The 25,561-nt window shown below is 49.4% G+C and overlaps 1 protein-coding gene across 1 annotated transcript; it reads left to right on the top strand.

Moving 5' to 3' along the window:
* The first annotated feature begins 5,212 nt into the window (after window positions 1–5,212).
* LOC144148715 (uncharacterized) lies at window positions 5,213–23,770 on the top strand. The gene is made up of 3 exons (XM_077680233.1): window positions 5,213–5,607; window positions 19,799–19,911; window positions 23,440–23,770. Exons 1-3 carry the CDS (start codon window positions 5,538–5,540, stop codon window positions 23,587–23,589), a joined length of 333 nt encoding a protein of 110 aa, XP_077536359.1. The 5' UTR covers window positions 5,213–5,537; the 3' UTR covers window positions 23,590–23,770.
* Window positions 23,771–25,561: the final 1,791 nt, after the last annotated feature.

Here is a 25,561-nt window from a genome sequence, read left to right as displayed (position 1 = left end):
ATTGGTAATCGGAAAAGTGCATTCTCACTAACTGAGCTCTTTGCTGGACGATGCGAACGCGGCGATGTTCCAAGTCATAGCAGCCGAGCAAAGCAGAAAAAGCGCCAAAGAGGCACAATGATGACAATACTGAGAGGACATGTTCGGCAATTCGACACTAACGCTTTCGCACTAACTACTTCGTAAGGAGTTCTGAGGTGTCCTAGTTGTCTTTTTTTATTTTGCTGAATGAGAAATTGTTAAAAGTCTTGAAACTTTTCAGCTATATGTATGAGCAATTTTTGAGACGAAAACGAGTTTTATAACTTTGCGTCTCTAAGAAATATTGAGCGAGGAATTTCTGAAAGAACTTCCAACCTTTTTATGCCGGCTAGGAACAAACTTTAGGGAATCGCATATCTCCTTTAAAGTCAAAGCGTATTCTATAACGTCACCGGCCAAATAGATGTTCATACGTTTGAGGAAAACGAACGTCATCTACTCAGAACAGTTAGCAGGAAAACGCCCACAAATCCTGCAGTGCATAATTAGATATTATATAAGTAATCTCTAGGCACCCAAAAAATAGATAATATTACATGCTCAGATATGCTGAGATTTCTGTAGAAACTCCTTTACCAGTGTTACCTTCTCAGAAAAAAAATTCAGCGCCAAGTATTTCAACCATTTTATTTTTCGGGTTAATACGCAGCAAGGGTGAACATTTGATGTTCCAGGGATATCGTGGATTTGCGAAAACGTATTAAACTAGGTATTGGTGGGTCAACATCCGCCCACACTAAATTTCTGCGAATGGTTAAATGTGCTTCTACACACTGCTGAGGAACATTTAATGGCATTAATGAAATCGATAATTCTAGAAGCAAAGCGATATTGTAAGATCGGTACGCAAATTCTTAAGCATTTTCTATGCCGTTGTGGGTTACATTTGAAAAAAGCGTGCAATATTGAGCGCGAATTACCAGCAGTGCATAGACTTGGAAATTTTAAGCTTTCAGGTCCATCGGTTTGGGGTGGGCAGCGGTGACAGCGTCTGCCACTCCCGCCTACCCGTGGTAATTAGTACAAATTGAATATTCTGTATATGAGGTGCGATAATTGTGGAAAAATTTCGCCGCGCATATTCTCGCGACTGCGACTGTCGCCGAAAGACGATAGTCTTTTGCCACCCCTGCCACGTAACTGCCTCTCCTCTGACTCTCTCGCCCACCTCTCATGCACTTCCACCCTGTCTCGCTCCCCCCGTGATAAACACAACGAATGTTTTCTGAGCCCAAATACATTTTTTTCATCATTCGCACTGCTGCCCCGCCACATATTGAGACCTTTGGTTACTGTTGCCAGCCACGACACAAGACTCCAGCGGGAACCCTTTTTGAATTCTTGGTTAGAAGATTGTTTTTAGGACGTTTTTCTTGCTTGCTATCGCCAAAATTATGTTCACATTTATATTTAATTAAAAATGGCGCTATTAGCATCAGTTGTGTATTAACATTTTGCCTCAAATATCCCTGCTGATTTCTTTTTTACTGAACAATTATTGATTGATTGATTGATTGATTGATTGATTGATTGATTGATTGATTGATTGATTGATTGATTGATTGATTGATTGATTGATTGATTGATTGATTGTAGGGTTTAACGCGCCGACGCAAAACAGTCAATGAGGCGCGCCGTAGTGGAGGGCTTCGGATTAATTTTGACCCCCCGGGGATCTTTAACGTGCGCCGAAACCTCATACACACGCGCGTTTTTGCTTTTCGCCTCCATCAGAAAAGCGGCCGCCGCGGCCGAGAATCGAACCCGCGACCTCGTTCTCAGCAGCGCAACGCCTTAGCCACTGAGCCACCGCGGTGGGTTTACTGAACAATGTTCACTGCATAAAGAGTGCTACCAGGTTCAGTAGTTTGCAAATTGTTTTGTCTTTATAATCACCTCGTCCAAGAGTTATTTAACTTTTAGGGGAATGACTACATTTAGGAACAGACAAACAGACAGACAGACAGACAGACAGACAGAAAAACTGGGAATGATTGTTATTTTAAAAAATGCTATGAAATGTCCCTGTAGGGACACGTCTGCGCGGAATCAAGGAAGGAAAAGGCTAGAAAGGGGAAATTCACGGCAAACCGCCTTACGCTACCCCTGTGGCGTATGCAGAATTTTATTTTCCTTGCCCCCTCAAAAAGGAAACGGAAAGCATGAAACCAGGTAATGCTAACAACAAAACATTAACAGCCAAGGAATGTGCACAAATTAAAAACACACAGGCTTCGAGATGACGTCGCGCCCCACATAACCTCCACATATTTTAAGTGCGAATGCACTTTATAAGCGACCCCAAACCATCCACCGCCGGCGGCGGCGGCGGCGGCGTTGGCGTCCGCAGTGCTCCTCTATATTTAAAAAAGAAACAGCATCCGGCGCCAGGTTTCGATCCGAGGACTTTGCGGCCGCAGCGCGACGCTCTACCGACCAAGCCACGGAGGCGACGCTGATATCAGTGGTAGTGACGCGCCTTATATCTTTAACGCATTCAAACTACGTCGTCAGCGGCGTGCGTTGGCGACTCAGCGGCGTTATAGCGGCTTGATAACTGCGTGGTGTACACGTGATACTACAAACCCGATGGAAGAGATGGAAGAGAAGGCGGCGAGGCGGTGGGCTGCGGGGGCCGAGCGCAAGCGCCGCAAGCGGGCCGACAACCGTGCATTCGCACTTTCACATTCTCCCCCTCGGGGAAATGCGGGGGAATTTTATCTTTATTTTTTCCCCACTGAAATTGCAAAATGGCTCATCTTCGTGGTGAGGACGTACTTACAGCTGCCGTCAGAGGTACTTGGCATATAGTAAGTACACTAGAGAGGAAACTGCGCCTTGTAAGCCATGTCGTCGTGGGGGTTCATGGGAAGACATCTTTTTTGGCTTGGGCTTGGCATGACAACTGGATTCTTAAGCGGTTTTTGGGATTTGCTTTCCTCACTATGCATTCACATGTTTACGAGCTACAAGGAAGCCGCAATCCTCTCGTTTCTGTGGTAGCCGTGTTCAGTGAAACAGCAGGCAATGCGTGATCGCACCTGACGGTGCTCATGCCGGAGTCAAAGGACGTATGACTGAGGGGGTAATTTGTAGCTGACGAAAAGAAGAAACAAAACGTACTTCGACGAAGACAAGATACTGCAGATACCGGCGCTTGTATGCGTGCTATCTTGTCATCGCTCACGACTGTTTAACGCCACGTTTTCATTTTTCTTGTTAAACTAGCTGGCGGTCGCGGTGCACCGCTTCACCACGAAGGCAACGTTTTCATAGGCACGCTCAAAAAACTTTTGAAACTCTTCAAACAACTTATTTTTTTAATAATGGTGGTAAAATTATTAAAATCACAGTCCCTAATGAGCTACCCCCCAAATAATAACATTGTTCGTAACTACAACCTTGTCCTGCGGAATAGCAGGCACAACCGTTCCGGCAAAAATACGCTTTAATTCTTTTTGTCGTTGTTTTAAAAGAGCCTGTTTTTATTTTCCACTTACATAATTGAACACTATTCTTCGTTTTTGTGGCACTTTGTTTAAATTTGTGGTCACTAAAACGTTTCAATCCAAGCAATTTATGAAACTAAGGCGAGCGCGATGTATAATGGCGGTCCATGACGACACAAACGACCTTGATGTGAGCCGCATACACGCTAGCGCCAGATTCTTCTCTGGTGTATACTGTAAGAAACTCTATGGTACTTGGAACACGGGAACTGGGGCTGAATCGTATCCGTGTAGCTGCACCGGCGGTAACCGAACGGAGCAGAACACGCATGCGCGCCTGCCGACGGTGATAGCCCATCTATTCCGTTCTCGAACCACTTCTTAAACCTCGCTTCGAGCATTTTTCGCAGCATCCTGGTCTCAGCGATTGCGCTGATAACAGAGACACAACTGGCAGCGTATCTCGCACACTTTCAGGGCACGCTAAAGTGGGAAGAAGCGGCGCTATCACGTACAGGAATATGCCGATACAATTGTTTTTTTTTTTTTTTCAAGTATGTTTAGGTGTGTCTGCTATCACCGCCATCGCCGGTTCCAGTCTGCTGCGAAAAATGCTAGGAACCAGGTTTAAGAAGTGGTTCGAGAAAAGTATACATGGGCTATCACCGTCTGCAGGCGCGCATGCGTGTCCTGCTCCTTTCGGTTACCGCAGGTAAAGCTACACGGCGCTCTGATGCCGTTCGGCCACAGCTCCCGTGTTCCAATTACCCCTGACGGCACCTGTACATCGAAGCCTCGTGTGCTTGACGCGCAGCTAATCTGCGCAAAAACAATAATCAGTAGTCATTGTTTGCTGACAAGCAAAGTTATTGTTTTCTTCCCGCCCCTTCTCTCCGCACCCCCAAAATCAAAAACTTTGAGAGGGGGTGACGGCCCTCTTGTCCCACACCCCAACCCTGTGTACACAACACTATTATCTTCGTGAAATCATAGAGAACTCCGTAATGCTGCCGCAAACAGCGCTTACTGATCATCCATCGAGGCCTTGGCGACGGCACGGGCTGTTTACGCGACGGTAAATGTTTATTCATTGGTCACGCTGGCAGAGCAGAGAAGCACGCAAGAGACATTTCAATTACGTATACCTCCCTTCTGTGGGGGATGTAGCGGCGTATTGGGAAATTCAGGTTAACGGCACAATGCTTCGTCCACCAAAAAACTGTGTTGCCGCCGGAAGCCAGCACCTCCGGTTGAGCACGTCATAACAAGGTCGTCTTTGCTTCGAGTGCTGCACGCGTCAATCATGCGCGTGATGTAAGAAGAGTTGGCGTGGCAACCCATCGGCGCCTCCACGCAACTATGAGAGTACAATCAGACACACTCCGAAGGCACGTCCAAATACGGACAACACAGAAGCCAACCAAGCGCGCAAGTTGGCGAAACAACAAGATTCCTAAGCGGCTCACGCGATGCCCAGCCGTCTAGAAAATGCCGACTCACGCCAGGATGTGTCTCGGCCGCGTCACCTTCTGCTGCTAGTGCAGCGACGGTGCGTGTATGCGGCGTGTATCGTGGTGTTTCCGAAAACGGATCCACATGCCACGACGTTTCCCGCCAGACTAACAGCACACACACACACGGCCACGTCGTCGACGGCGACCTTCACGCACGGACGCGCAAACTGAAAGGCCCAGAGTCCCCGTCGCGCGCTATGGGGGCGGCGCGCAGGACAGTGAGCGGGAAAGTTCACCCACTGTGACGCTTCCTGCAGCCGCGTGGCAGCGACACGTAACCCTAACGAATCCACGGCGCAGAAAAGCCGCGGCCACGGCTGCTTTCGCTGTCAGATGAACGCGTGTACCAGTGCCTGCCTGGTTCACACAGCACCACTTCGGACGGAAGACCTCCTTAGAGAGAATCTTTATACGAACGCCACCTCTATATCCTGTAGTCTGGAAAGTTTACCTGTAACTGAGTTTCCCTTTTTACACTAAGGAGAGGTGCGCACATTTCCTGTGGCGTTCCGGCGTCGTTGGATCCAGGAAGATGATTGGTGCCGTTGTCTTGGCGATGCTGCTGAGCTGCGTAGTGGGTGGCATGACACAAGAGACGAAAAGTGAGTTTCTTATGCTCTAACGCCTTCCCACGGTTGCCCACATCCTGGAGAAGTGTTCTGCTGTTTCCCGTGTATTGTGTTGGTTCCTGCTCATAAGAGCGTTGTGAATGCAGCAATTACTCGCTCGGGAATAGCTGCTATGGCAGCGGCGACGAATGAAAGTGAAGAGGGTAAAATGACATGGCGAATTTATCCGATAGCCTCGCAAGTGTATCAATGCACCGATGAATGTAAGTGTTCCACAATTATATGCACACAGTTGAAGCCATGTACGATTCTAAGCGACATAATGTTCCCGGTAGCAGAAGTTACGAAATGCCATCAGTAGTTTCGTACGTGGCTTTCACAAGCTATTCGTTCGACGCACGCACAGCTGTGGATGTGTGACTTGGCCGACTAGTTTCGGAGTTTTTCAGGGGCGAAGCCCCTTATGGGATGGGGCTGTTGGCGTCTCATGTCGTCGTCGTAATCGTCGTTTCATGTGGTCAGTAACGGTACTAAAACACCGGGAAACTCGTTTACGCCTCATGCTAGAACGTAACGCGTACTAAAAAAACACCGGCACACTCGTTTACGCCTCGCACTAGAGAGCTTTGGGCTTCAAAGACAAGAGACTTTTACAGCAAAGCTGTATACCTCTACGCTTCCCCCCCCCCCCCCGCAATGGTTTCATCTACGTTGGCAAAAACGCCAAGGTGCCAAGAATACGCTTACGCACTGTATGCATCGCCCGTCCGCGGTTTCACGTTAGTGGAGACGGCCCGGGATTCATTTCATGGACGCAGCCACCTAAACTGCATACCCTGTACGTCCCCATTTGGGAGATGTCGCGTGTCTAAGTTTTTTCTCTCTCTAACACGTCTTTATTTCTGCGATATTGTAGTCTTAAGCCATACTGCCGCAAGGGATGGGGGAGTCAGACGATATTGTGCGTCTCTGGGGGCCTGGCCCTCCCAGCCTCCGATCAATCCTGAATGCTCCAAGCAGGGAGATCATGGAAGTGCCTTCCGGAGTCATCAGGATAGCGGACGAGCAGCACCAGGGTCTTACGATATGCCCCAGGGCGACCGCATGTTCCGGGTCCGGAGCGGGGTCCGTTCGGAAATGAAGGGTCACTGCAGCTGCATGATAACGGTGCCTAAATCAAGCATCTTAGAACAAAGCGAGCTTCAGTAGTCGCGAGACCGACCGGACGGAACCGCAGAATCCAACGAGGCGTATTAACTTTCTTCTTTTGCAAGTTTGTTCACACTAAGCGCAGCGAAGCGTACATCCGTTCTCTTCATCCGTTCTCGTGCTTTTACTTTTTTATATATTTTTATTTTCTCCGGTGTTGACAAAATAAAACCGCGAACTAGATAGACAACCCCCTCCCCGTGCGGGTCCGTGTCTCGTACCTTCTTTGCAAGAACAAATTGAATTCATTTTTAACTCTCACGGGGATCGGTATGCGTAGACGCTAAAATTGGCGTAAAAGTAAACTCTTAATGGTGAGCCACAAACTCAAATGCACCCGCACTAAACCGCCGTTTTAATGAAATCGGTTCACTCGAAATCTCGCTTTACCTGCCGTGGCGGTTCAGTGGTTGAGGCGCTGGGCTGCTGAGTGCAAGGACGGGGATTTATTTCCCTGCCGTGGTGGCCGCTTTTCAGGTGGAGGCCAAGCGAACAAACGACCGTGCGTCGACATTTCGGCGCACGTTAACGATTCGTATGTGGTACTACGGCCCGCCTCATATCCCAGCTATAGCTTCGGCGCGTTAAACATATACATTGAAACATGTGGAGAACCAACGGTCTCTTGAATTGGCGTAATATAAAGCAGTGTCGCAACTACTTTTACCTTGTATCCAAATTTCTTGCTTTTCTGTGATTTAGTGCTCCTCTGTTGCTGGGACACGACGTTTTCGCCCCACTGTGGTTTCATCTACAGGTATGTTATTACGTGGTGGTTGTATGGAGGCGTATTTGTAACATGCTATAAGTAGCATCTTGCTCATGCGCTGTTTGTACTCACTTCTCGTGTATTACCTTTCCTGCAAGGGCCATCATCTTGGCCTGAAGTATAAATAAGTGAAATGAAAAAATGGCCGACGATTGCTGCACTCCCTGACGCGAAATGTGGCCGCAGCGCGAACTGCATTCTTCTCGGTCACGGCGCACAGCTGCTGCGTCCCAGGACGTGATCGCGTGATCAGCGGGCTCACGGCGGCGCGCGCTACTCTGCCGTTATCTCGCAGCGCGTCGCCGCGAATGTCGTCGTAAATCGTGTTTGAACCACACGCGCAAACGTCAGCGATGGTAAGCCTCCGCGTCGGCGGCGCGAACTGCGTCTCAGGAAGTCACGGCAATCTGCGTCTCGGGAAGGGACCGCGAACTTCGTCTCAGGAAGTGAACGCGTCATCGTCGAGCGCATGACGGCACGCGCTGCTATGGCGGCATCTCGCAGCGCGTCGCCACCGCCCACCGTGTGTCACTGCCTCCCCTTCACGCTTTCTCCATGCGTCACCGCCGAGGAGCGTCTCGCGCCGCTTCGGCACACCGCCCTCTCCTTCAGACTTTCGCCACACTTTCCTCGTGTGTTTTCTTTCTGTTTTTGGTTCTCCCTTCGTTCGCTCGGTTCGTTCCCCAACGCCGACGTTAAACACACTAGTGGGAGCTTGAGTCTGGCGCACTAGAATGAAACGAAATGAAATGAAATTAAGCGAGACAGCGGCGTTCACCAAGTCTGCCCTATCAAGCAGCCCACCCGGGACTGGCCATCGTGCTTGCTAGTAGTGCTAAACGTGTTGAATGGCCCCGCGGAGCCACGCCTGCGGACGGCACCGGCAGCGTAGAAAGCTGTTTCGCGCCGACGCCGTGAAACGCACGGGAACAGAATCTGATTTTGGCTTTCGATTTGAGGCCCCAGCTAAACGGCCAGGGCCATGTAAAAATTGGCCGTTAAAGATCATTCAACAGCCGCTCCCCACGGTGATCTTTAGTAAAAGGCGAAAGCAATTATTTTCCTCCTGTAACAAAAGCAGCTACAAAACACTCGTGGTTACGCTTTTCCACGTTCACATACTCGGGCCGTACGTTACATTCCAGGACGACATCTCTCCTTGCTATTAGAGAGTTTTAGCAGTCCGTATGCTCCGGCCGTTCCTTTCGTTACGTTGCTACTACCCGCCGCGGTGGCTCAGTGGCTAAGGCGTTGCGCTGCTGAGCACGAGGTCGCGGGTTCGATTCCCGGCAGCGGCGGCCGCTTTTCTGATGGAGGCGAAAAGCAAAAACGCCCGTGTGTACGAGATTTCGGCGCACGTTTAAGATCCCCAGGTGGTCAAAATTAATCCGGAGTCCTCCACTACGGCGCGCCTCATCGCCTGCGTTGCGTCGGCGCGTTAAACCCCCACAATCAATCAATACGTTGCTACCTGGTTTACCGGGACCCGACTGCGCATGCGCGCGCACGTACCGGGTTCTTTCCGTGTAGTGAGATGGAAAACGTGTTTTAGCACTCCGTAGCGTCGTACCGTTCGTTCCGTGTGACGGCTGATTAGCCGAGTTGTTGCAAAAATCCACACGCTAAAAATACGTAAATAAACAACGCAGTTTCCCCTAAAGCATTGCAATCTAAAATAAGTCGCGCTCGGCCGGACGCATTGTGAGGCAGGGGCTGCGGCGGCGGCGACGGCACCAGAGCGAGCGCAGGTGACGACATGGTCGCGTGCCGTTCACGTGGAGGAATGGCCTTGGCCTTGCCCGATTGAAGCGCTAGACACATGTACGATTGGTACACGCGATTCGTATGCGACTGATCGTTACGACTGTCACCACGACTAGTCGTACGCGTGAATTTGAGACACATGGCCCGATGCGGGTGTGCGATGCCTCGTCGGCGCCGCTCCGCCCACTGTTTTTGCTCCATGGTCAACTACGACGATCGCTGAGCTGAATTTGTAGATTCCGCGCGTTTGTACGCAAGAAATGGATAAAGCAGGCAATCGTGAAGCGTTTTCTGCATCGGAAACAGTCCGCGCACACGCCGGTCGCGCCTGCCAGCTCGGCACACTCAGCGGCTCGAACCGTGCAGACCACGGTAGCAACCGCTTGTCGCTGATCTTCCGAATCAATCTGATCGCTAAAACGAAGTTCCACCTGAGAGAAAGTGGGTGTTAGTGTGGTGAAAAATTGTGCTATGGATTGTTCTCAGGGCTTATTTTAAGAGCGGCGATCAGATATCTGCCGAGATGCAAGCCTATGCTGACCGGCCGTGGATGCCGCGGCGCGCGGTGCGTCGAGCGGCCGAGAGATGGCGATACCTGCGCGGAAGCATCGAAACAGGCTACGCAGATGTCTCGGTCACCGATCGCTCAAACGGCAGTTGTAGCTCAAATAAAGTTTCACATGCGAGAAAGGGGATGATAGTGTGGTGAAAAGTTGTGTTACGGATTGTCATTCGCAGTTGCACAGATAGCGGCGATCAAATATTCGCCAGACGCTAAGCCTAAAGTTCCCAACACCCGAGCCGACCAGAGCAACGCAAGCCGGTTGCGGGCTCCGGATACGGTAACACGGAAGCAGAGCGCCGGGAGAGACGCCGGCCGCGTACGGAAAAAATGGCGCATGCGCCGTCGGGTGCCGGTTAACCCGGTAGCAACGTAACGAACGGAACGGCCGGAGCATACGGACTGCTAAAACTATTAACAAAGCAGATACGAAATTAGTCAAGAACTAACACGGCATGAACACGAATGCAAATGACGTACACTTTTTGGTACATAAATTGTGCTCTGAGAGGACAGCCTGTGTCCTGGGAGGGGGGGACTGCTCTCCCACCACAGGCACCAGCTCCCTTTACACAATACGTTTCATTTACGCGGGGTCTTCCTTGCTTCATACACAACTACAAAACATTAAAATGCAAGGACAAATAAAAAAAAACCGAAGATCAATCCGCATTGCCTTGAGGGGAGGCTTGAGCGTATGATTACAGGCACGTTTCGTCGACGGGGCCCATCGCAACGAACCGACAACATTCGCTGCTGGCCAAATGTATTTGTGACAAATTTAACAACTATTGGCTGAGGCAGTCACACTTATGTCTTTTTTTTGTCGTCTCCCAGGTCAAGAAGCACGTCATTGCTATATGAATAATTTAGATTTCGACTTGGTAAGTGATTTAATAGATATTATTACGGTGATGTGAAGGAAGACGTGAAGCCAAGCGGTACGAGAGGCATCCACACCCCACACAGTGTATTTACAATCCTGAGAGCACCGCGCAGGCAAGGCGAAAGATCCTCTTGTACTTCGCCCGCTAGCTTGTACCCGAGTCCGAACGCGCTACCGTCATCTTCTTTTGGCTAATACCTCGCACGTGTCCCCATGTGATACATACATGGGCTATGCACAAACTCTTTCTCTGCTTAGCATAGTTTGAAAAACTGGCTTTTCATTGATGTCAGAGTTCAGAGAGAGAGAGAGAGAAATAACTTTTATTTACATAGTGGATTAGGGCGCAGTGGGCGCAACCCTGAGGGCCGCGACGACTTCAGCCGCACGAGTCACGAGCTCCTTCGGGAGCTGGGGGTCCGAGCATGCTTGCCTCACAAGTTGGGCTCTCTTGCCCCACTGCGGGAACCCATGAAGGCACTGGTCGCAATGACTATGGCAGCTGGCACTAGAAGTTGAAAAAGTTCATGGCCTCTCGGAAACAGCTTGTGCCCAACTGGCTAAGAAATATATCATCGTCATTATCGTCGTCATCGTCATCATCAAGCAGTTCTTGGCCGAGGAGTTGCGCGAGTGACGTCCCGAGCACCTGGCTGGTGACCGGGTTACGAAAAAAAATTACGCCCATCTTCCCGCGAGGGAGCCGTGGTGTGATGCGACGCATCGGGGAGTTCAATTTATTCACAGCGCCTGAAGGAGAGGAGACAGCGGAGGAGAGTCGCGCATGCGCGCACTTTGCGCAACGGGAGCGGAGCGAAGCGCGCGCACTCAGATGTTGTTTATGATACTGACACGGAGTGAGAGTGTTGCGCACAGCTGTCGGAGAAAAGAGCGGAGGAGAGTCGCGCATGCGCAGGTGGCGTGCGGACGCCGCCGACGCCGACGCAGGAGGGACATGCCTCAGAGCAAGAGATGCATCGCATCTAAAAGAAGATACCGGGCTATCTCCACCAGCGTGAAACCTGGGGAGGGGCGAATATAAGTGTATTCTTGCGGCCTTCGCGTCGCCATATTCACTGAGCCGCTAATAAATTTTGGTTGAAATTTCGATTCTCCCGCCAAATCGTGTGTTTTCGGGACGTCAGAAATAAAGTCATGAGTGTGCGTATTCAAACGAACTTCGACTGCGTCATTCAGCTGTGCAGCCTTGCTTTCCCTCAGTCCTCCCAGGTGGCGCTACCGCACTCATCCGCGGACCATTTTCCGCCGTTGCTTTGTTTTTGACCGTATTTGCACCTGGCTTGTTTTTGCTATTGTAGAAAGTAATCGTTTCGTGAAACATGGGGTATCCTCAACAAACAGGGTCACGTAAGACAACGTCGCTCACGCCAATCGGCCAGTGTCTTGTAAGACAACTCCAAAGCGGCGGACTGCTGTAGAGCTAAAACAAGTATTGTGCGCCCAGTTCCAACAGCAGTCCGCATCGGTACGTGTATTTTGGTAACTTTTATTGTTTACCGCACCATTTTTACTGCTGTAAAATGAATATGCATTACATTAAGGCGCAAATAGCTCGTTGGGCAAGCTTAAGCCATGCCTAATTTGCTAACCTCAGCGAATCGCACAGCTGGGCACACATGACATTATAGTTTCTAGTGCGGGAAATGAGCTAGTGGGTCGCATGGCCATTTCCTTTCTTCCTAATTATATAGCTTATTTGAACGAAGTGTTCGTTAAAAGCGGTGTCAGTATGATTCTAACGAGGCAATCTTTCGAATGAACCAAACTTGTGTGTTGTCTGCATGGCCTTTTTAAAAGCAATTGCTTATTAGGGGCCAAGTCCCTTAGGGGCTCGGGCTGTCGGCGTCTCCCGTCGTCACCATCTCATATAGTCGCTGTACTAGTAAAACACTGGGACAGCCGTTTTCCAACGCCTCGCGCTACAACGTCACGCGTACTAAGAAAAGTGCATAATGGAGAAAACCTGTTTAAAATCAACTAACATGATTGAAAGATTTGTAGAACGCTTTCTGTCCGCTTCACAAGCGCCCAGCACAAGCAGAAAAGCAGTTATAATTGTGTTACACTCAAGTACTCACCAGCTCACGACGCTAGGCCTGATCAGGTCAGGTGGTCGGTCGACGCAAGACAAGGCATTCTTCTCTGGTGCCGGGCCTCATTGATCACCATTTTGTTTGCTCTGCAGCGCATTGCGTATATCCTGTGTCCTGTCGACCCATGTAGTAGTTATAAGTACAGCGGGTCCAAGCTGTAGCAAGATTTAATAAATTATCTGTCATGACGAGCCCCCAGGGCGAGGCGCAGGCATTGCACTGCGCTCAGGTTAACGTTGAACCCTCCCACTACCCCAAACTTCGAATTTCTGAAATTGGCCCTAGATAGGCTTCTGAAGGTTGCCATTTCAAACGCACGATCGCTGGAGTAGCCCTTCACGACAACGTATACCAACTATTACACATCTGCGTAAAGCACGGGCCTCATAAACACGCAACAAAGGTCCTTTCTTCCTTTCCTGGCTCACCTGCCGCTTCCTCGCCGCCACACCTCCGCGCTCTGACGTGCGGCAGATTGCTTGTGACGCAGCCTCTGTGACGCACAAAGCACCGAATAGTACGGCGTCGCTAATGGTGGGCCCCTTTAAATGTTGTAGCCAATCACCGGTCCGGCTCGGCTCTGGTTGAAAGGCGGGTGCGCGCGGTGCTCTTGCGCCGGCGGCACGGCGTATTTCAGTAGGGGCGAGTGTCGATCGTCGCCGTCGTCGCCATCCGTCACTCGATCTTAGCTGAATTTGTAGATATAGCGCGTCGTTTACAAGGTATGAATAACGCTGAAAAATACAGAGCGCAGCGTCTCTGCAGAAAAAAAATTACGCCCACCTCCCCTCGCGGGAACCCTGGTGTGATGCGACGCTGAGGGGGGTTCCAGCGCAGCGGAGAGCAACCGTCGACCAAAAGGCCGCCGGGGAGCGGCCCACCGGTTATATGCGCAGCGCGGCCGAAGGAGAAGAGACCGCGGAGAGAGTGCTCCGGCTATGACGCAACACAATCCAACACAATCCACTTTATTCCAATCCAAATTCAATCCAAGCCAATCCAATCCAATGCCCCTCGCGAGAGAGTGTTCGCTATCAGAGAGGAGAGGGGGAGAGTGGCTGCGGACAACAACGGACGCACGCAGGAAGGACAGGGCCGCCGACAAGAGATGCTCTGAGCGTCGCATCTAAAAAACGCCCGCTACACGCGCGACCGCGGCAAGCATCTGCCTGCACGGTCGGCAAGGAGCCCACTGTGCGGTGTATGCACGATACGGTATACAGGGTGTTGCGACGATAATTGGAACACGTAAAAAAAATTTCCTGAGCGAACGCCGCTCAGTTCGCGTTCAAACTTGCCACGAAGGTCGCAATTTGTGGTCTATTTTGTTTGATACCGGGAGCAACGATGGTACTTACCTGTGTATTCTGAAAATAAATAAAAACGATTTTCGCCTATGGGAAAATGGCGGCTGATTTGGACGCGCGAGCCAGCGCAAGTTGATGTTGGAATGACGGAATTACCTGCAGAGTGAAACGCATGTTTGGAATTCACGTACGGAGCCAAATGGTGCAGCAGACGATCAGAAAATGCACCTAGAAATAAGCTAACAGACGATCAGAAAATCCGGTTTTCGGGCTCGTACGTCCAAATCGCCGCCATTTTCCCATAGGCGAAAATCGTTTTTATTTATTTTCAGTATAAACAGGGAAGTACCGTCGTTGTTCCCGGCGTAAAACAAAATAGACCCCAAAATGCGACCTTCGTGTGAAGTTTGAGCGCGAACAGACCGGCGGTTCGCTCAGGAAACGTTTTTAAAGTGTTCCAATTACCGTCGCAACTCACTGCAGCTAAAACTTGTCACTGCCCGCCAGAGTTGGACTATCGCTGAAAATTAGTTTATAAATGCGTGAAAGGGGGTGACAGTGCAGTGAAAGATTGCGCTGGGGATCGTCGTCAGCGCGCCTCGCAAAGCGGTGTCCGAATAACTGCGGCGATGCTAAGCCTTTTCTCCGACCTCGGTGAACCAACCGCCGCGACAGCGCCGCATGCAGAAACGCTAGCGGGCCGCTAGTCGTCGGTGGCAATCTTCAATTATTGTCGAGAGCGAGCACGTTGCGTTTGGAGCCCCCTATCTGGCCCTCAAGCGCTTGTTTCCACTATTATGAAACTGATGTGCCGACGCGGGCGCACGAGCAACAGTTGCAGTTCAATACGGGCCGACCACCGACCGGCCCCGCTGAGCGGTAGCGGCTGTAGTAGGCGGAACGTGGCCGTCGTCTGCTAAAAAAAAAAAAAAATGCGTGACGTACCGCCCAGCGGAGCCAATCGCTGCGGGCATCTCGAACCAGCCCTGTTTCTCTTGGTGGTCTTGCGCCTGGCCGGTGACGTGCCAGCTTCCACAGTGCTTTGTAGGCGCGGTACAAGCCTTTAGCCTTTATTCGCATCACGTACACAACGCATACATGACGCTGGAGGCCCGCGGAAAAAGCTGTCATAAAGGCAGCTTGACAAGGCCGCAGGCCCCCGCATTAGCAGCTTTAGGCAGTGGTCAATAAGATCATAAAATTGAACATAAAAGTATAAAAAAAGTTGAAGCATGGTAAACGGGTGGACGCGCCAGGCCTCCTTATTGCGGGACCTTTTTAATGAACGATAACTCGGCTAATACCGAACGCTTTTAAACCATTTTTTTTTGCGCAGGACATTCTTTGAATAGTACTTCAACGATTGCGCGCATAAAATCACAACCTTTGGAACCCTGCCTAGGGCCCGTTCAAATTCGGTTCAACGCTGGAGAGGGCGCCACCGCCTCAGCAAGCGCGCGATTGCTCCTCCCACCGGCGCTTCTCCGGCACCCAATCAGCGCGCGCCGTGTGGCAACAGAGGCTTACAATCTTTGAACACTGCACGCTTCTCTCCTCCCCAGGTTCCACGGTAGTAGATATAGCCCAGGATTTTTTTGGCGTCCTATACGCCGAACTACACAGGCCGAACAGTGGCCCCCGAACGAGTTCAAAAATTTTGAACAAACGCTCGCCACGCTGCGCCCTCTGTAACTCTCGGAGCTTCACTGGAAAGATGGCGGGCACGCGTACATTGTACAAACTTTCATGACCGAATGTTCATTGCTCTTTGGGGGGAGGGGGGAGGGGGCTAGCAACGACACCTCGCCGAAAACTTGGTGAAGTCTCCAAGAATAACCGCGCGTAAACTTAGCCAAATCAAGAACAAGCTAGACGGGACCCCCAGCTTCGCTGTTTGCCCATTCTTCACGCCATTAGTGCGAAGCAGCCCCAATTTCCTTATTTCCTGAGACAAAAAAAAAAGACATAATGATTACTCTACTCCCTAAAGCGAAATTTGTGCGCAGCGCGAACTGCAGTCTTCTCAGTCACGGCGCATATCTGCTGTGTCTCAGAAAGTGATTGCGTGATCAGTGAACGAATGGCGGCGCGTGCACCTCTGCCGTTATCTCGCGGTGCTTCGCTGCACACCCAGCGTGTTGTTGCAAATCATGTATGAACTTCCCGCACAAACGTCACGTGGTTTAGATGAGCCACAAACGGAGGAGAAGACTGGCGAAAGTGTGAGGGGGAGGCAGTCATCGAGATACTGAGCCGTGGCGACGCGCTGGGAGATGACGCCTTCCCAGCGAGGGCCGTCCTCCTCCTCTATTTCGCCAGACGCTGTTCCTTTCGTTTTCTTTCTGCTGGGATGTCTGGTTCGCTCGTTCGGTTACGCAAACACCGCCGCCTTCGCTGGCGCCAAACCCCTGTACCGGGCGCCAAAGTGCTGCGTGCGCACTAAAAAGTAATTCATAAAGGGTTGGATTTTTTTTTAAAGACGCGTCTTTCTTGGGCTACTTAAAGGGACACTGAAGTGAATTTGTCAAGCTCCCGTTTTCGCTTGCACTGCGCAGACTGGCTCAAATTAGCACACTTTTAATCGTTTATCCGGTTGACAAATCGGTAATTATTTTACAAAGCACGAAAGAAGAAAAACTACCATGTGCGGTTTGCGGCGGCCGCACCAACTAAGGCTGTGACGTTGGGAGGAGGGGCGCCGTGATTGGACGATGCCCAAGGTTAGCAATCAAACAAGTTTCGGTTTCTGTTCTGTAAAACATAACCAATGGCGTTGTTGAATGGGCATTCTCAATATCTCAGTAATCATCGTACCGCGCTTCTGCCATGTTGTCGGCTGTAAAATGCACAAGATAAGCCTCCCAGGACGGCTTGTAGTCGTAGCATTCACTAGCCGAGACCTACGCAGTGCATGAACGCCCTCCGCGTACCCGCAGACGCCCAAATGTCATGCGCTTTTCCCCCATATTTGGAGCTTGCCTCCCTCATGCCTGTATCGTAAAAAGCGTGTTCGCACCAGGCCAAGGGTCTGTTCATTCTGGCCTGTGCCCACTGCCTGCAAGCAGTGGGTGCTTATGGCAACAGCACGCCAACGAGAACTCGCTAGCGCGCCAGTGCCAGCCTGCGCGCGTTTTGTGAACTAGTTCGTGCAGCCATGAACGTTGCGGCCCAAAAAAAGGTGAACTCAATATAGAAAACATCGGCGGAAAACAAAAAAGTTAACTTACAAAAAAAAAAAAAAAGCACGCACCCGCGGGGAGTCGAACTCGTGACTTGCAAAACATTTGCGGTGACATACCTAGCGCCCAAGACCACTGAACCACGGAGCGGGACGCGGAGGCCTTGCTAATATATGGCATATATTGTACAACCGGTTTACACTTTTATTTAGTTTTGGCATTTCAAGCAGCTTAGGTGACTATTTGTTGTACTGCGCTCGTGCACTAAGCGTCGCCCGAGTTTCCACAGTAGCTCACGTCTAGCAATTGCATTTCGTAGACGGAAAAGCGTTCGCAGATGCGTAGTCGTGCTGCTGACCGCTGTGCTTGTTCGCCCAGCGCAAAAAAGTGCTTCCCGCGCCCTAGTTTTACGCTGTACGGTAAAAATATCAGTTGATTTTATTTCCTTAGTACCTATATTGACTTCGCTGACTCTTCTCCCGCCTTTCAGAGGCCTTATATTTTCCTACTGGCGTACCAGTCAGCGAAGCGTCGCATGTGCGCTTGTGCAGCGCTTGTGTGAAGCGACCTTGACCTGGAGCTAGATACAGTGTACAAACAAACCAAGTAAAGAAAGGCACATTCTTCCATTCACAAACGTGTCCTGGCTTCGTTTCAACTAAGCGAACGAATTGCGACCAAGCAATTTTTTTTTAACCTCCTTGATTGCGACGGCCCGCCGGCGGCCGGCGGACGAAACGCTGGGCCGACTGACTCTGTCGGCCGGGGAGATCTTTGCCAGCTCATCCCCTCCTGACGTCACACGAAAACGCCACAGAAAATGGGCGAGCGTAAAGAGAGGAGGACAGCATTTTCGAATTAGTTTTTCTACTAAATAAAATCGCGTAAACTCGCCTAGAGTGGTCGAAACATGGCCTGGGGACTCCGGACTACAATTTGAGCTATAGTAATCCCGCAATGTTTACATATCACTTCAGTGTCCCTTTAAACCCAGAAATTTTGGTCTGTCTGTACGTCTGTCTGTCCGTGACCCGATTCAGCCTCCCGGCCAAAGCACAATGCCTGCGCAATAGTCTTATATAGTCACAGCTAAATCTACCCGTGTATGTCCGGTGTAATGTTCATACTTGTCAACATTGTTGAAGAAGAACAAGACATTACGCAAATATGAAACAACCAACCAATACAGAAGTGATATTTGCAGTGTTCCTTTAGAAAAAAATCAAACATGCTTGACTTTTGCGAAATTAAATACATCATCAACTGCAGAAAAAGAATTCACTCCGCCGTCGCCTGCTGTCACCCGCGCCACTATAGCTTCTGGCGCCATTTTAAGAAATCAACCGGCAACAGTTACGCAAGGTTCTACTAGATAGGTTCCACGTTCTGCTTGCAACGCACGTGGAGTAGGGAAACGCGGTTCAAGTAGGGTGCCTCGATTAACGAGCTTCTTCGCCGTACGGCAGCGTTCGCATCGAGACACCAGGGCCCGTTTGCCCGTACGTATAAGTTCCCGAATAAGTTCCCGCTTACGAATAAGACGCCAATAAGTCGAAGTCGGCCACGGAAAATAAGCCAGCTTCCAGAAAACCCGACGGGAACGCTACGTTAACCAAGCGTTCATATCAGTTTCGGGCAAACGACTTATTACGTAGAGAGCGCCAAAGTCGTAGTTGAGAATCGTAGTTGAGAAGCAAACCTTTGGAATCTTTACCTTGGGAGGAGCGCGACGCAACAGGAACAACATGAGAGGTGAACGGGAAAGCGAAGGGAGGCGTTTACTTCGCAAAAGCCGATAAAGACTATCGTCTTTTGGCGGCATTTGCAACGAAAGGAGCAGATACGCGGCCAATTTGTTTAGTAAGGATGACCAGGTGAACTATTTCGCGGTGCCTCACACTGGCCTGGAGGTAAGCGTTCGTAAAAAAAAGGCCAGATTTGCAGCCAGCGATTTAAGTAACAGCGGAACTGTTTAAGCCTGTGCTTCAACCGTGCCTCGCTTCGCTTGCAATCCGCGCCGCAAAATGGAGAGCAGAAAAATGCTAGGCCAAGAAGTGCTATGGCAAGTTGCGAGGAGGCACAGAGCCGACGAGCGGGTGTGGGGAGCGCGCGTCGCGGCGCAGGTGTTCGGGTGTGGAGGCGCGCGTCGGGGATAGGCTGCGCCTAGTGATGACGTCAGTTCTGAAGTGCGGGCGTTCTCCTATCGGCGTGCGCTCGACGGCATCAGTGCCCCATCTACCGATAAGATGGCAGACCAAAGAAAAGCAAAGTTAAAGCAAGTGAAGACCGCCAGCTCTGCTGCTTCCACAGTCCTCGTATCGCATGATTGCGAAGGCGGCCGTATTTTTGAATAACTAAAGAGGCCTAATAATTTGTTAAGGCAACAAACACTTAGTTTTTACGTCTGCTCGATTTCCGATTTTTATCTTTTCAGCCACCACCTGCCCGACACCCGAGACAAGCTGCGAGTGCGAGTTGACGAATGACGAGAACGGCTGTCCAGCCTGCCTGTGCCACGAAGAGGTTCCGCCCACAGCCTGCCCCAAGGTGATATACGCACAACTGCCTTTCCTCGTTTAAGAATGGAATTTGTGACAAAATGACAAAAAAGAGAAATGCACTCTCATTTTACAAGTTTTTAACGTAGAGGAAGACGTCTTAAAAAGGGTTAAAAATGTTTTTTTTAGGACAACGTTTTGAGAAATAGTATTTTCTAAAAAAACTGGTGTTAGCCGTTTCTGGCTTCAGCAGCTGCCATCACGTGTCAGCGGTAGCCAAATCCGAAAAATTCAAAACGACGAGTAGCACGATGTTTTTCCTTTGGCCGCTGTTTTAGTGCCACCAAAAGTGCACACAAAATCGTCTCATTTCAAAGTTCAGCTCCGCGTCAACACACTCGTGCTGAGAGTGCGGAACGCCTTAAACCATGACATTACAGCAAGCGAACGGCGTTAAATTTTTGCCTGTAGCAGCTTATTAGTGGCATTAAAACTTTTAAGGCATTAAGAACTTAATGCCATTTTTCGTGTACGTGCGCGGGACGGGTATTAGTCAATTCCATCCATAGGAAATCTGAAAATGACACATTATAGCGCAGCTGTACAAGTCCAGTTCTCGCACCCGCGTAGAACTCGGGAACCTGCCTTCACCGTACAAGCAGCTACCTGCACAGTGGACTACACCGCCCAAGGAGCTCCCCCCCCTCCCCGCCAAGGCAGGACAATTCTTGAAATTAGTTTACAAATGCGTGAAAGGGGGCGATATGTCGGGCGCAGATTTGTGCCGGGGATCGTCGTCAGCGCGCCTTCGTAAAGCGGTCATTGAATAACTGCGGGCCCGCATTCAAGAAAGGCTAGCACTGGTCATCTATCTCCACAAAGTGCAAGCAAACTGATTTTTTTTTTTTTGCAATATCTTCAAATAGTGCAGCTTGCTGAAGATTGGACCGTACTACAAACTCGAATTGGCTGCCAAACAAACAGTAGACTAGAAATATATACCCGTACTTGCGTGCACAAAATCATTCGAACAGCTGTGCATCATATAAAACGCTATCATGTTGGTGTAAAAGTGATCTGCATAAATAGGTTTGCTTCAGTCCTACCTTCATGTTTAAGCTGCAGTTGTTAGCTGGTAACGCTTCTAGTGGGCACATTGGCTACCCTCATAAAATTATAAGGAAATGATGACATTCTTGTTGTGGCGCTTTACAATGCATTCAATAAATTCTTTCTAGGAAGCAGTCAAGACACATAACAGTGCACAATCAAGATTAAAAATCCACGAAAGCATATATTTAACACCTTTATTGGTGGATTGTATATTGTGAATGGAAATACACCCTTCGAAGCAGCAAAACAAAAACAGGTATCGATGCGCCTCATACACTTTCTCGCACTGCAATTTGTGACATCCCAAATCTTCAATGGTGAAGCGCAGGATTGGCGGAACTTGGTTCAGCCTTCACTGAAATAAACACCAAGGTGGCAGGGACACGTAAACATAAAACAAATCTGTGTGGTAACTTTTGGTGCCGATTAACTTTTCCAAGGACATGAACCTCAGCCAGAAAACAAAAAATTGAATGCCTCAGCACCTTGCTCAGGGGGAGGCTCGTCTAAGTTTTCATTTCGCTGAAAAATTAAGGGAGAAATGGCAGCAGTAATAACTAGAGACCGGATTTTAGGCAAATGCCTATTTTTTTCCTTGCGATCCTATCGCCCCATTTCGATATATGAGCACGAATTGGAGGTCAAGGATGGCTTTTATGGTTGTTTTATAGTGCCTATAAATGCCTATTTTGGGTGTTGGTGCCTAAACTCCGATAAATGCCTATAAATGCCTTTTTTCTCAAATTGGCGCCTAATTAAATCAGCACTATGTAGCGTCACGTTTCGCTTTCGAGTGCAATTTGATACCTTTATTCATTCTACCTGGAAATATTTACTGTTCTGAATTCTATGAGTTTGAACCTGGTCCTCTTTTTAACACCCCCCCCCCCCCCCCCCCACCCCCCAACCTCCCTTTGCGCCGGTGCAACCGGAGCGGCGGCTTCTGCATGCTTTATGGGTGGCTTTCCCGCCGGACTTGGCGGTGGACGCACAACTCTACTCCCCGGGGGAACTATGATACCGTCAGGGGCAAAGAAAGTGATGGTGAAAAATTCCCCGCATTTCCCCGAGGGGAACAATGTGAAAGTGCGAATGCACGAGTTGAATTTGCGCGGTTCGGTAATGTTCGCGAAAGAGAGATCACACACACACACACACAACTACAAAGAAAGAAAGATGCATTTATTCACAGACACCTATTTGTGTTGTCGTTGTACTTGATTGCTAGAGCAGATCTCAGCTTTGAAATTTCGTGTCAGTACTCCTTTAAGCGGGAGCATTAGCCCTTCTCACGCCCGATTCCTGGCCAATCCCCCACGTGGGAATGTGAATGTCAGCGGCCAGGCAGCGCGCGCCCATCTCCCCCCGTTGCCAAGGGAGACGAGGAGATTCCTGGCCAATCCCCCACGTGGGTATGTGATGCGGACATCGCCGGTGGACGCAGGTTCAGGGTCGCTTAAGAAGTGCATTGCACTTAAAAATTACGCCCACCTCCCCTCGCGGGAACCCTGGTGTGATGCAACGCACCTGGGTGGTTCCATTGGTGTTTACGTTGGGTTGATTCTCTAAAGGAACCGTCGCATCAAGCAATCGTCGAGCACTGCGAGACAGTGCAAACGGAGCACGGACGACCGTCGACTGAGACCGCGTTCGCTATCGGAGAGAGGAGAGGAGGAGAGTGGAGGAGAGACGCACCTGTGCCGACGCTTGCGCTTTTATAAATCAGTATTACCATATTTCAAGTATTGTTTCTCCTGCCTGTTTCACAATATGCGACGCTTGAGTGACTTTCGCATCTGAACATGTATGTAAGCAATGCGCTTGTGAAATTAAGCCAATTGATCGCCATTAGCCCAGAGGTATTACGGGGCAATTCCACGTCTAAGGTCAATGTATATAACTTGTTATGAGAGAAAAATAAAGAATTGAATTGAATTGAATTGAACTGTTACTGCCATTGTGGCATCATAGCAATAACATTTTAGGTTTCCTGTCGTGCTTACAGTTCGCTCACGTCTTCACTTGAAATTATTAGCATTTATCTAAAAATGTATTGCGCCTATTTTATTCTTTTTAGTGCCTAAAACGTTGTTTTTACCGCCTATTTTTGGCGCCTAAAACGTGCTTTTTTAGTGCCTAAAAATCCGGCCTATAGTAATAACTTATTTCTCAATAAACGACGTATTGTTGACTGTCAAACATAAGCACGGAGAGCTGCTTAAAACATCATCTTGCAAGAAAACAGTTATTCAGCAATTAGTGTCACTTTGTTAGAGACTTTGACATAGGCGACTGATCTTACTGCAGCGGTTGCTTTACAATGTTCAACAGCTTTAGCTCCACTGCATAGTGCACTTTATCTGTGAAAGGTACAGAGCTTGCATTAGTGTACGTGATGACCCTTGATCACGGACCCATCACCACTTATCACCAGAGGTGCTAATCGATCTCTCACACCTTCCAGGTCAGGTGCAAAGTCAGCCCAGAGGACGAATGCTCGGTGGTGGTGGAGGCTGGCTGCAAGATCTGCAAGTGCACCCCACATATTAGCTCAGATGCCGGGCTCTTGAGCATGTCCTTCAAGCACGCCACAAGAACACCCATTTCAACTTGAGCTTCGGAGAAACAACTATACGTGCAAAGAACTAAGAACACACAGGCTTTGAAAATGGAATGCGGGGCCCTTTCACAACTTACATAACATGCCAAGGGAACTCGTCACTCCCACCACCTAGGACCACCAAGTAGTCATTTTGCCAGCCGGCACATAATCAATAAAGAGTGATCAATGTGAACTGAGGCGTGGCGTTTTTTGTTTTTTTTCTCTCTTTCATGGATGCCGATGTATGTTCAGTTTATGGCCACCATTGAGGAAATAGTGAATTACATAGCATAGAAACATGCAAGTGGTAGTAGTAGTAGTAAGTATTGCTGAATGAGGCGGACTTAGCCAGGCCTTCCATAGCTGCCGGCAATTGCTCCGCCTGATCGTCCCCAACACAATATCAGAGACTCTCAAAGTCATCACACCTCACTTAGTCCTGCCGTAAGACACACAATGTCACCACACCTCACTTAGTCCTGTGGACTGCAAGAATCCAAGCAGGAGATGAGACACCTCTCTTTGCACAATCCAGTGGTCACTAGGAAAAATAATGTCCTCCGATGTAGCGTGGGGCACTCCTAACTCCTGGAGATCACGAAAAAAGTTTGTCCGCTCAGGGTTGGTTTTGGAGCAGGTCATATGAAGTGATCAATGTCACCAGTCACACTGCACGAGGGGCACAAAGGGGATGAAACAATGATGCTTTCATGTAGCCAAGCTGGTGTACGGGCTGAGTCTGTTCTTACTCGGTGGAGCAGGCAGGCTTCGGCTCTCTTCAGGCATTTCGTCACGACTTGTTGATGGACTGGTCACCACAGCTGATAAAGTGCTCGCGAACGGTCTGTTTCTGTATGCGTTGGAAATCGCACCGCGTTTGCACCATCCTTGTAGATGATGAGGCGTCCTTGGCTAAGCTGTCAGCATGTTCGTTTCCCGCTACACCGACGTGCGACGGGATCCACTGGAATTGCACGGTGAAGCCTTCATGCTTGAGCCGCTTCAGTAGAACTAGGGATCACAAATTTGCCTCTGGTTCGTTACATTTAGTAAAAAATGATACAACCCATCAAGGTTCATTATTTTGAAACCCCTTGACCTCCCTGTTAAATGAAATAGTACCTCAGGCTCAGCCACATTTAAAGCAAATGCCTTACTTGCCCCGTACTACTAGAAACATAACGCGAAAACGTTTCACCCATGGGACGATGCTTTTGCACTACCACATGTAAGAAGTCTTACATGTCCCTGCTCAATTGTACTGATTGCCGTTTCATCTAACGCCGCATTATTAAACGCCCTCAGAGCCACAGGCGTTTCCTTGAAGCCACTTTAACAAACACTCCCTCAACGGTGCATTCATACTTTCATTTGAGGGTCCTTAGAGGGGCATGAAAGCAAAATACAAGTTTGGTTCACTTCACTTTCTGGCATTTCTCTACGCTGTCAGAAACATGTTTGTGCAACAGGCAGCTGCAAACCTATATATTACTCGAATGCTGAAGTGCAGTGAACACACTCCGGTAACCAACTATTTACCATAACACGTCACTGTGGCATAAAATTTGGAAGATTTTTAGCAATTCCTGCATTCCTTTCGGTTAAAAAGACGTCTTCCGTGGCTGAAATGTAGCTGGGTGAGTTAGCAAAAGCTAGTTTTTTGAAGCTGAATGAAGTTGCATGGTGTCTTCATGGCCCTTTTAAGTCAGTTATTTCAACAATTTGTAGCTGTCCTTTCTTTTTTAACTTTTGAGGCATCTTTGCTTCAATCCCACATTCGAGAGAAAACAGTCACCCAGAGACAAGATTATAATAAACTACTCAAGCACTGTATCACGTGGCCACGGCACTACTGCTACGCCACACAGCATAGCAACTGCTGTTGTCATAAGCAGCGCAGCAAGCACACATGCACTGCTCACACCAATTCTCCCAGCCCGAGAAATCCTTCGTCTTTTAAAGACAATCATTGGAGGGGACTTCT

The sequence above is a fragment of the Haemaphysalis longicornis genome, unplaced genomic scaffold (assembly GCF_048455015.1).
Source record: "Haemaphysalis longicornis isolate Haplotype H1 unplaced genomic scaffold, Haemaphysalis longicornis Haplotype H1 scaffold_8, whole genome shotgun sequence".
NCBI classification, from domain to species: Eukaryota; Metazoa; Arthropoda; class Arachnida; order Ixodida; family Ixodidae; genus Haemaphysalis; species Haemaphysalis longicornis.
Note: the sequence above shows the minus strand (reverse complement) of the source record. Positions and strands in the feature narration are given on the sequence as shown.

Coding starts and splice junctions, on each gene's coding strand:
- LOC144148715 (XM_077680233.1), top strand. CDS start 5,538: ATGATTGGTGCCGTTGTCTTGGCGATGCTGCTGAGCTGCGTAGTGGGT. Junction 5,608..19,798: donor CATGACACAAGAGACGAAAA/GTGAGTTTCTTA, acceptor TTATCTTTTCAG/CCACCACCTGCCCGACACCC. Junction 19,912..23,439: donor CGCCCACAGCCTGCCCCAAG/GTGATATACGCA, acceptor CACACCTTCCAG/GTCAGGTGCAAAGTCAGCCC.